General features: G+C 46.0%; 1 protein-coding gene across 2 annotated transcripts in view; it reads left to right on the top strand.

The window, feature by feature from the left end:
• The window catches only part of LOC135391657 (venom metalloproteinase antarease-like TtrivMP_A), a 100,151-nt gene that overhangs the window by 37,375 nt on the left and 50,383 nt on the right, over positions 1-12,393 (top strand). For both annotated transcript variants that reach the window (XM_064621995.1, XM_064621996.1), the window contains exons 5-6: positions 3,473-3,532; positions 4,224-4,339. In XM_064621995.1, coding sequence (XP_064478065.1) covers positions 3,473-3,532; positions 4,224-4,339 — 176 coding nt within the window. The remainder of the gene's footprint in view (positions 1-3,472; positions 3,533-4,223; positions 4,340-12,393) is intronic.

Consider the following 12,393-nt stretch of genomic DNA (forward strand, 5'->3'; position numbering starts at 1 on the left):
TTTTTTGACGTGGATTAATGAGATCTGCAGAAAGGAAAAAGCAAAAAGAAGAAAGAAGTAACATCAGTGGTGGATATTAAACCGGATAATGCTTTATTAGTGCAAGGACTCCCCGTTGGCGTTATCACATAAATATTGGCAAAATATTGGAAACATTGGCGCAAAATCGACTTGCCAATATGGGCAGCCCATATTGGTCCAACATGGAGCCAGGTTGCACTCCCCGTATTGGTCCAATATTGGCAGCCCATGTGGGTCCAATATTAAACCAATATTGACGTGCTGCTTGGGTACCCGTAGAACGAAACGGCCGTCCGCAGCTGGTGCAAGCACGGTCAAATTATGAACATATTCCTCACGGACAGCCATACTCGTAGAGCTCCGGCTCTTTTTTTTTTCTCTCTCTCTCTCATTGTGCGTGCGCTTTCTGGCGTGCACTGCGACGTCCAGAAGTTTCGCTGACACTATGGAACACTGACGTGTCAACGAGACACCCTGTCTGTGCTGACCCAAGATCGTGCCATTGGACATGTTTAAGCGCGAGTAGGTAGATTCGCAAACTGACGGTTACTAGTGTACAGGAAGCATCACATTGAAGGCTACCGGGATATACTACATGTTTTCTATGGCGGGTAGTGCCGCGGGACTGTCCGAATCCCAAAGCAAGAGCTTTCTCCTCCCCTTCGTGCACAGAGCCGCGACCCACAGCAGGCTGACCGCACCTTCCCCAGAGCCCTGTATAAAAAAAGGAGTCTATACCTGGAGTCTATACCTGTCTATACCTGGAGCTCCACCCACTGTTCCAGGTATGAGACCAATGACGGATTGAAATGCAGCTCGGTATTATTAGGCCTATCCAAAGTTATACTTCGCCCGTGTCTACTGAGCGCCATCATGTTGCGGAAACTGGGCTGGTTTGGATTGAAACGGATAACCCTAGCGACATACCAAAACTGTGGAAGTTGCCACTTTATCAACGTCGTCTGCGTGGACAGAGGCATGTCGGGAAGACGCAGAATTGCAGAAACAGTTTCTTCGTACGCAGACGGCTACCGGTATGAACTTTTAACCACGTAATATATGCAGATAGAATCAGTAATGGACAAAGAGGTATATACATATATGGATATACTATCAGTAAAATAATCAGACGTGGTCGACAGATTACAGGAAAGTTAACAAAAATTAGGTTATTTAATGGGTAATCTTACACAAAGATTATAATATGCTATGAAACGTCGTCCACGTCTTATTATTTTACTTTTATTCAACTTCGCAGCCGTCTGATATATCAACTTCTTTAACCTATATACAGGGTGTGTGCAGAAGAACGTGACCCGCATTTAGGCACATAGCTTGTTGCCTACCTTACTAACGAACTTCCGGTGGCGCACGATGGCGCATTTATGCGTGCGAAATCTGCAGAAAAATTGTGGAAGCCATACTCAGCTTAAAAAATAAATGGAACAACGAAAACGTCGGCTTCCGTGCATCAGAATAGGGCAACATGGTGGACGTAGGAGAGTTGTGTTCAAGTACCGCTAGGGGAGCTATCGGTGCATGAATCGAAACGATGTCCCACATGGATGATCATCGGCAGTACCCCTAGCGGTACCTGCACATAACTCTCCTGAGACCGAAATACACTACCATGCACTGTCATGACCGTCCTATTCTAATCCATGGAAGCCCATGTTTTCGCGCTCTGTTTATTTTTTTACACTGAGTATGGCTTCCAGGATTTTTTTGTAGCTTTCGCACGCATAAATACGCCGTCGTGCGCCACCGGAAGTTCCTCGGCTAAGTAGACAACGAGTTACATGTAAAAATGCGGGTCAGGTTTTTCTGCACACACCCTGTATATGTATACCTTATCCGTTACTGATTCCATCTGCATATGTGGTTATATGGCTATATATATGTGGTTATGGTGGCATATATACGTTGTTAAAAGCATATATGTTTGTAAGAAAAAAAACAAGGAGAAATTGAACTCGTCTCCCGACTTTTTATGTTACTCCTAACAAAATGTACTACATATAGTAAAGCATACAGTATAAGTATGTATATATATATATATATATATAGTTGTGGAAGAAAAAAGACGCGGACAACAGATTTTAGGGAAGTTGGGAATACTAGTTTATTTAATAGGCTGAAATTACGAGTTCAATCAAAAAGTTTCGATCGTTTCGATCGAAAAATCAAATCGTTTCGACAGTGGCACTGTCGAAACGTCGATCCTTTTTCATGGCCACGGCCTATCACAAACGTCACAATCGTGTCCAAACTCGTTATTCAGAAATTCCTCCGCAAACACCGCGTTGGCCAGTGCAAACACCGACGGACGCGCACTCGTTTCAAGTACACACGGATGGCACCGTTTACGTCTCTTGTTCACGGCTGCGTGCTCGCGTAGTTGTTCGTTCACCCGCCTTCGTCTCTTGGCCTCGACTTCTCGTTCCCAAAATTTCGGATCTTCTCGGCGTCGTCTAATCGCCACTGCCTTGTGTTTCCTCACTTGTGTGGCCAAGTTGTCTTCGTGCAGCCAAAGCGCGTTGGTCAGCTTGTTGACTCGATGTGCCAAGCCGTTCGCATGCTGCAGCAGCGCGCCGAGCCGAGCCCTGAACTTCCTTCTGCGGGAGGCGGATGGACTCTCAGTGGCCTCCCCAAAGCGTCTGAGAGACACACTGACGGCGCTCGCAGCCAGCAGGACATTTTTTTAATTTGCTTTTTGGTTTGCTGCTGCGCCATCCAATGGCGCGCGTAGCATAAAATGTTTCCAAGTCGACGCAGTGACCTTGGCGAAAGCTACCTCATGCGGCTATCATTAAAAAAAATTGTCACGAAATCTCTGGTTCGATGTTCCAAGCAAAACCTCCATGCTGGGGAAGTATTGGTGAAATGCCGGCCCCCCATAGAAAATAGCAAACAATGGAACGCGCTGACGTTTGATTGACAGGTTGAGCCTCCTTTTAGGCTCCTCCTAGTGGTCAGGCCCCCTTTTTTATACGTGGCTATACCTTCACAAAATATCACCCCCAGCCCCCGCCAGTATCATGTCGCCTCCCTGTGACGTGCCGATGAGCCTCCACGTCTCAAATAGGACGAAGCACCCGCCTGCAGCTGGGATGGGTATGATCAAATCCCATCATAATGGGAATAATATGTATATATATATATATATATATGAAATTAAGTATTAAATAATACACGTAACATGAAAAACGGTTAGGAGCAACTAATATTTATTCGAACAAGAACTTTCGTGCAAGAGACTGCACTTCTTCAAAATAATTAATAATCATATTAAATTATTTTCATTATATTATCATTATTATTAATACAAATAGGTTTTCCACGATGTCGTTCAAATGGGACGTTCTAAGGAAGTGGAATACGTGTAATTTAGCGCAAGTAAGACGTGTTCAGTGTAATACGTGTAAGATTGCTCTTCTGTTGTATGTTACAGTTATCCCTGAAGAAGCCATCACGAATCTTGAATCGAGCGGCACTGTGCTTGAGCGACAAGGTACAGGTTGTGTAATTATAACCGAGTGACTGAATTTAAAGAAGCCGTTCATAACAAACCACGTCAGTTTTGGTGTCACGCCCTCAGTCGTCGTCCTGGTCATTTTTTAAAGAACGCTAGTCTGGCGGCCTGATGGCCTCCTGACTACATGTCTTGTGCTTCGGACACCTTCTTGTGGCGTCTATTTTGCCACCGTAATGCTAATGAGCGGGCGAAAATGATAAGTGTATTTCTGCGAAATTGTTTGTTCCGCTTTTTACAAGACTTTACCCAAGCAGCAAAATGTACTGAAAGTCGAGTGCAATAGGGGTGGACGGGTAGGTGGAAGGCCTTGAACAGACTGATGAAACTAAAGAACACTGATAAGACACATACCGTCCACCCCTATTGCACTCGACTTTCAGTACATTGTGCTGCTTGGGTATGTACCACGAAGAAAAGATGACTAGTCAAAAGTGTCCTTCCTCATCATCCATTCAAGCGACTGCAAAATGTACATTGTTGTGCGATTTTGATGTGTGTTCCTAGTAAAGATTTGCTTATATTAATGGATAATCTTCGAGACGCAACGCTAATGCAGCACGAAACTTGTTACCAAAGATGCGGCCTTCCCTTCACATGATGCTTGACTGGAACAAATTACTTGCAGTTTCGTTGCAAATTACTACTTAATGTCGTTTCTATTCTGCAGAGATACCGAAACGGATTCATCCTGAACTGTTCATCCTGTGCGACAGTGCCTTCGTTCAACACTTCAATAAAGGACTGGAAAGTATCATCTTTTACTTCGGCATCACGATAAATGCGGTAGGTGGATTCATTTTGATTGATCTGTAACAAGGCATTGTTTGGAGAGGTCTGTTATATAACTACCTAGTGTATAGAACTTTCCAGGTTTAACGCAAAGTTATGCTGTTTCCTCTTTGTAGGTCTCATAATTCATCTGAACGCCATTTTCGAGACACAAATATTAAAAAAACTAACAGAGAATGCTAATACGAGTCTGGTTCAAAAATGGAGGGGGATTTTTCGTTTCGTCAGTTTAATTTCGGGAACAATCTTTTACATGCATCTGGAACAGGAATCATGGAACATCTTTTACATGCCACTTTTCAATATCGTCACATTCGAGTGAAATTTTATCATGCGCAAATGGTGTTTCTTTTGTTGGCTCTCACTCTTCCACGCAGTTGAATATGAAGGTTAATGCTGCGGATGTTGTTGCCAGCACAGCTCGTGGTCGTGGTGAGCTGTGATGCTGACGAGGGAGCACAGAATGATTGCGAAGAGATTGGGAACATATTGGGAGAGAACTTAAGAATAGTCTGTTTCACACCACTCCTTGCTTAGACATTGCGACTGGAATATGCAAGTTTGGACAACTCTGAACACGGCACAGCATGGTGGCGCAACAGATTTTATGAGTTCACGAAAAAGAACAACACAGACACATAAAGTGATGATGATGAGATGTAGCTGATACCGGCTGATTGCACCAGTGCAAATTGTAAGAATGAAAGATGATGATGGAAATTGCAGTTCAGGTGATCAAAGGACGGTGCAGGGATCGATTGATGACAGAAACTTCCAAAAGTGATGGAGACCTCGATACATAGGTATGACCAGAACTAGTCCAGGGGCCCGGCACATTGCCGAGGGAAAAAGGGTTGACTGCATGCATCCTGTACTGCAAGATCTTTCCCGCTGGTAGACTGGGCAATCCATAAGTAGGTGGGTAAGTGCGCACATTGCATGTAGCACAAAGCGCCGACGATGCACGGCGGAGGCGCTGCCTCACAGCTGGGGTAAACGCGACGTTGAGCCGCCTGCGGTGAAGAAGGGATGTGCAGTTTCATGGGAAGTCATGAGGACGCGACAATGAGAGAGACGGATCTACAGCGTGGAGCAGAGATTAGGTACGTTATGCTGTGCAGCCACTGAGATATTATCTTGTATGCAGAGATAGCACGGAGAAGAGACCGACAGTCGCCTTTGGGCAAGATGATGGAGTGGGCTGATGTAATCTGGTGACCCCGTAAAACAGCCTGGTTTGCCTGTTCATTGCCAGGTATGCACCCATGACTAGGTAACCATTGTAACTCTACTCAATGGTTCATGTCCAACAGCTGTAAGATTCCAGCAAGTCAACAACTATGGACACAAGAGGTCCGCGTATACCCATTGTTGCCTGACACAAAAGGGCCCTCATGGAGTTTCTGTTGGAGATCCATTGTCGAAGCGAGTGCTGCTCAATCTTGCGCATCGCGAAATCAAAGCATGCAGCTAAGCACACGTTGAAGACGTCGGATGACGGGAACTGCCAGTTATATCATGCGAATGATATCATAACAGAGGCGCATGCGGAGCTTGTTTTAGTGGATGAGACGTCCGTCAAAACAGTGAAGTTCGCGTAGTTTGCACATCATACCCATAGTGCATGCTCTGGACACACTTGCAGCAACTTTCAATCAGCATCAGCATCTGGGCTTCAGATGCTGAATGCTAGACAAAAACTTTTAAAATACGACAACATTTCTTTAACGCACATTTGGGGCCTCAGTGTCCGCGTCACGTGACGCTGGATGGAGACGCAGAAAGGCTCTCGCGATGCGCACTCTCCCCCTCGTTTGTTTCTTTATCGAGCCGTCTCGGCTGACAAGAAACGTTTCGGAGGATACCATGGCTCAGCAGGGAGATTTAGCAGATTGGTAGGTCTTTACTGTATTGGTTCCGAAAACATGATAAGCCAAGCACCTCATTCCTTTGAAGTGGAACCTGATGCACGAAAACTCTCTAATGTGTGCTTCATTTTTATTCCGTGTTTGCACCGGAAGTACAATAGGAGAGAGTGGGAGACAGGGGGGTTGGTGTGCGCCATCCACAGCACTGTGCCGACATTCTTCTGGAAAGTCTTGGAGGAACACATGGAGAACCTCAGACAGCACAGTCTTTAGCAATCCCCTAGTTACAACAAAGGAGCAGGCGCCTTTACCCACTCGGCCATCCCGCTGGTCGCTCAGTGTCTGCACAGCTTAACTCACGTGATGCCGTCCACATTGTCTGGCAACACGGACGCCGCAGAGTTAAAGCTGGTTCACACTTCTGCGTTTACTGTTGAGCTTGCACTTACGGCAAATCGTTTCCATGGCAACAAAGCCTCGCTCTCCGTAAATGGTGTAAATGCAAACAGAAATGGAGGAGTTGAGCCAACTTCAACTTTCTCTACGCAAGCACCACAACCACAAGCCAAGTGCACACTTGGAGGAGATTATAGCGCATGTGCACTACGTGCACGGGGAGCTCACGAGCACGCAGCGGGCACACGTAGTATCTGTGGCGTTTCCCTGTTATCCCGAGGGGGTGCGCTGTGTATGACACTCGATCAGGAACGTAATGCTATAACGCTATGATGTGGACGAGGAATACGAGAGCGACCACGTGAACCCGTGGCGCGATATAAAGCGCACAAACGCAAGCATAAAACACAGCAGTGTGAGCAATCCTTTACAGGTGGTGTGCTGCAGAGCATCCGCGCAACTTGCGCAAATATAAAGTTAGTATATATGATGCCATTGCTGCGGAAGATTCAGACGCGGTGGCCGAAAATGAGGAGCGAAAGCAGCGTGCATAAGTGAGCATGTTTGCAGGGCGACACCTGTGTTTCTAAATGACGTCCATGGCAACCTATATGGTCGGGTTTGCCATTGTACCGCACAAAAATTATGGTCGCCCAGAGTGCAGGGACCACCCTCCTTCAGATGCAGCAATTTTGGCAACGGTACAGTAATTTTTTTTTATTCCTCCGTGGGAAAGCTTCAGCAAAGAGTGCTGCCGATGATGGGCCAACAAATGGAGATAGTGACAGTATATCTCATTAAAGCGCTGAATGACAAGTGGTGTTTCTCTCGCTTCTGCCATGACTAAGCAAGTGTCTGCTGGACTCGGAATGCCGAGACACATATGGAGGCTATGTGTTAGAAGACACTGAAGCTTGGATTTGGAGAATGACGAAGTTCTGTGCAGTACTGGCGGCATACAGGAGTGGGGCCGCACACCAGGGCATGAAGAATGGCCACGAGAGAGCGCGTGTCATAGCCCCACCTTAAGCCAGCAATATATCGAACAAGAGCGATCCTGTAACAACTGCTCTGCACACGCTCTGTGGTCCTGAAGGGGCGCGGACAATTGCTCACCGGACATTTGCTCACTGGACATATGCTCACCGTCGAAGTGATGAAGCCAGACATTTGTTGACACCATCGGCCAGGGTCCCCCACATACATTTTTTGTTACCGTTAAAACGCCTAGCCTGCTAATGCGCAAATACACTGCGAGTATTTTGTTGCATCAATGGGGCAATCATCCTCCAAACGAAAGAAAGAGAGAGGGAAGCACTGGGTCCACCATCCCTACCCTCGCAAAGGCGTTTTACTTTACACACGCAATATGCAATCATTTGTATTAAATGGATAAACAAGAAAACTCTTTTGCTTAGATTCATTAATTTTAATAATGAAAGGTAATTACTGATAATTAAAGATGATGATCATTGTGAGAGGCTAGTAGCCAGGAGCAATATCGGGTTGGTAGGCATCTCTTTTATTTAAATCTATTCACACATGAGCAAAAGGCCATACAAGTGATGCACACAGTACTCGCATGTGATAGATGTTTGAGACGTAGAAAATATGATACAGAAGCCATTTTGTGGTGGAATTTTAAAACCTCACACATGGACAGAGCCACAATTTTAGCCTAATGGTGAGATGAACTGATGTTACGGCAGGACATGAAGGCAAAAAGTGATCAGATTCGTTTGATAATAGTAAGCTTCGGTGCATCATATGCTATCGCCTTTGCATACGTAAGAAATAGCATGGTGGTTCAGCACAATGCGCAATGCTCTCGTTTTGTTTTGCACATGCGCAGAACCACCAACACTGTGCCCTACGTACGCAAACGCGATACCGTATGATCGACGAAAACTTTCTATTGGGCTAAAGCCGTTTTGTGAGCATTAAGAAAAGCCGTATGCTGCCTATTGCCGAAAATACCCCGTTCCGAAGACGCATAGGAGTGCACAGATCCATGTATGTGTGGCTCTTCTTTCTTTTTGCAGTGTTTGGTATGAGCAGTTGTGTTAGAAAAAACCACTGGCATTGTCAATACATAAAAATTGGCTGACAAAGATGGTGAGAAATTGTCTGGCATCTGTGCTTGCATGGTGAGCAACTGTGGGGTGAGCAATTCTCCAGGATTCAGTAGTGAAATGGGTGCTTTTTCAGCCATATACTCGAAGGGGCTTTGTCAGCTACACAATGTAGCATAATTTTATGCCGTTAGAAGCCACGGGACCCTGTAGAGCTCTCTACATGGTGCGCACAAAGGGGATGTTTCAGCACTGTTCTTTAACTTTGCATGCCGTTTTCTTACAACTTAAGAAGTAACCACGATACATTAGTTGTTATAGTAGACCGTGATAGTAGAATCCCATGGCAAACAACGTAGTTTTTTCTAATCCGACACGAGCCAATTGTAATCAAACACAATCCAGTTGCATCCCAGTAAACCACCGATGTCCCATGGACGTCCTGAAAAGATCCCGAAGTCCTGATCCGCAAAAAATGTCCCAATGATGTAAATAAGACGTCATTCGAAACGTCCTAGCGTTGTCTAGCCAGGATGCATTTTAATGATATCGCTGGGACTTCGAAATGGCGTCCCGATCGGATGTTGATTTAGAAGTAGAATACAAACATACTTTCGATGCTCATTATATTTTTGTATCCTTATGATAACGTTCAACAGCGTGCAGCAAGAAACTAAAACAGTGACACTATTTTTTATCCGTGTTACCGAAGTGGCAACACACAAAAATTATTCATCTGAATTTACAAAGAAACTCCCGACATGGTCCGAGCTTAGCAGATGTACCACAGTATCTAGCTTCTGTTTCCTTTTACTGTAGTGCTAATAAAGGTAGTTGGGAAGGCCGAGAAGACCTCGATATCTCTTGCAATATCTCCATGTAGAACGGAACACACACAACTACATCTCCAGATGTGCTTCCCTGCCGGAACGAGAAGACATAAGATCATTGAATTGTTGCCACAATTCCAACGAGATCCAAAGACAAATCAGACAGTCAATTCGTTCATTATGTAGCCGTCAGGTACAAGTTCCTCACTGACAGAATCAGGGTTTTTGAAGAGAAGCTATACCTTCGCGACATCATGTTCCACTATGTTGTGTGGCGAAGACCGTACCCACGGAATAAAGAAGCAATTCAATGAATTGGCTTAATGGATATAAATGCTAAACGCTGATCTCCACTTGATTTAATGTAATCCAACATGTTTTGTACACACTGCACCAGTTCAAAGAATGCGAAACCAATTGAAGGAATTGGCCTAGAGTATCAATAAAACAACAACTTTATTTCTAAGGTTAATAATGAGGAGTTTCGTCGCTAGTGTGGATACCCGAGCCCACTGGCATAAAATGCGATGAAATGTGCCCCTTCACCATAAGGATCGAAGTCCTGACGTGTCTAAAAAGACCAAAAAAGCTCTCATCACAGAGTGTTGATGGGCTGGATTTCACCAGGGGCCAAGCAATTTTCATAGAGATAGAAAGGGTGAAATTCCAACTGACTAAGGATCTGAGAGAGCGCGGTTCGGGAAGGTTGGTAGCATGGACAAATAAGAAGAATGTGCCCAGGTCCCCTACGGCACCGTAGTGACATCATCGGTCAGAATAGATCAGATATGCATAGAGATTCCAACTGAGCACTGCACATGCCACTTGAGGTGGCGGTTGATACTGCGGCGTCTTTTAGCCATCCAGTGATGGTTTAACACCATCAGAGTGACATCGCGGTGTTTCGCGATGGGTTCCCGCGTCTAATATTTTGGCCTGCAGCGGCGATATCGGGATGCTGTTTCTTGTGACGAATTTTCCTTCCATCCCCCTACGCGTACACCTTGCGGCTTGTGAAAAATGCTGGCGGTTGTCCAGATATTTGAAAATTCTAGACGACCGTCGGTGCTTCTGACACCTTCAAAGTCTTGTAAATCCCGCCCGGGCTGTTGGATCGAGACCAAAATTCAGGTCCGAAGGGGCCTGGATTAGCTGTGTGATCGCGCAAATCACACAGGAACTGATCTGTAGTGGTTTCGAACTCGTAGGCGGAGACGCGTTAGTAAAATTCGTTTTTCCGAACTTCAGTGCCCTTGTTGGAAAGAAGTTCGCCTCGGACATGGTTCATACTTGGAGAACCCACTGTTCTCGACGCGGAGCACGTGATAAAATTCACCGCGTCTCTCTAAATTTAGCAGTTCTCGAGTTAGAGGATTCCGCGTTCACACTCCTCCCAATACATGGGACCAGCGGCTTCCCCCCACCCCCCCAAAAAAAGCCTTCCCGTTGCTGCCACATGGTCATGTTTGCCTTCGTTAGGAAGGTCTCAATGTGCTCTTTCCAACAGCGTTTGTCCCGCAGGCGCGCGATGTTCCGTTCTCCCGATATCGGCTTAAGAGCATGACGAGCTGCGAGGCTGGCTAGAGCCACCCTGAAACGCTTCCCACTTTTCGGTGTCGTAAGTCGATTACCCGATGTCCGATTTAGTCGAAATTTTGTGTGCGCGTGCTCTGTTCCCTGGTCTACAACTTTCCAATTGAGACCAGCCGTCGATTTCCAGTGGTTAAGACGTCATTGTCGAAATTCCTGACACCGACCACCATTCACCGATTTTTGTCCCTGTCTTCAGGCTTGAAGCCCACGGCGGATCCGACTTTCTTTTAATGGGCACACGCACTCGACATGGGAAACGCGTAGAAACTTGCCGCATCTTTCTATCCCTCTCGGTTCTCGAGTTAGAACACCGTGGCAACGGCGGTTCTCTGATACATGGGCCTGGGGCATTTTTTTCGATATCGGGTTCTTGCTGGCGTAGGAAGGTGATTGAGATGTGTTTTTGAAGAGGAAAACGTCCTCTTTCCGATAGCGTTGGTCCCGTCTTCGCGCGACTTTCCGTTCCCTTGCTATATCCCGAGGAGCGCCTGGCGCTGGGGCATGACCTGGCGGGCAGGTGGCCTTCCTGCCGTTTCTGCGCTGCGGGCGGCGTCCATTTCACTTGCAAGCTTCGTTGCGTTCGCACGCCTTTTTCTGGCTCCCGTTGTCTCGCGTTCCGTCGTTGCTCTGGTGCCCTGGACTGCTGTGAATGTGTTTTTATGCCCTACTAGTGTTGCCTGGGGGTGCTTTTATGTGTGCACCCTGGAAGATAGGTCCAGAAGCCTCGCGATTTCTTAGATTAAAGGTTAGTTCTATGTTTGTACGATTCGTGCAACTTTTGTTTGGTATCATTCCTAGCGTGTGGGTTCTATTACTTTATGCTAGCAGTGTGATTATTACCCTTTTGATTCCTATTACCCTATGCTTTATCTTTCAGCTAAGTGTACTCGTGACCCTACCAGCACTTTTCAAGGTGAAGATGCAACATCGTCAGTGGCCCCGTTACTAATGTCTAATCTATGAATTTCAGATACTTTCGACGTATTCATTGCGGTGAACAACGCGCTTGGGACAGCACACTCACGACGTGGGAAGGTCACAGAAATGTTGAAAGACATCAGGTAAGTTACGCTAAAGTGCGTTTCAGAGCTCTTCAGTGACTTGTGTTTACTGCGAAACAGATTGGGCATACGCTTCACCCGTGCAACTTCGTCATGTGCTCCACGGCAGCACAAGCCTTTACGGCTGTGCCACTGTATGTAAAAAATGCTGAGTGATTTTAATAAAGAATTTGCAGGGAAGTACAATGTGTCGCACCTTGTTGACTCTTTTACAGATGTGTGGAAACG

This window comes from Ornithodoros turicata, chromosome 4, assembly GCF_037126465.1.
Source record: "Ornithodoros turicata isolate Travis chromosome 4, ASM3712646v1, whole genome shotgun sequence".
NCBI classification, from domain to species: Eukaryota; Metazoa; Arthropoda; class Arachnida; order Ixodida; family Argasidae; genus Ornithodoros; species Ornithodoros turicata.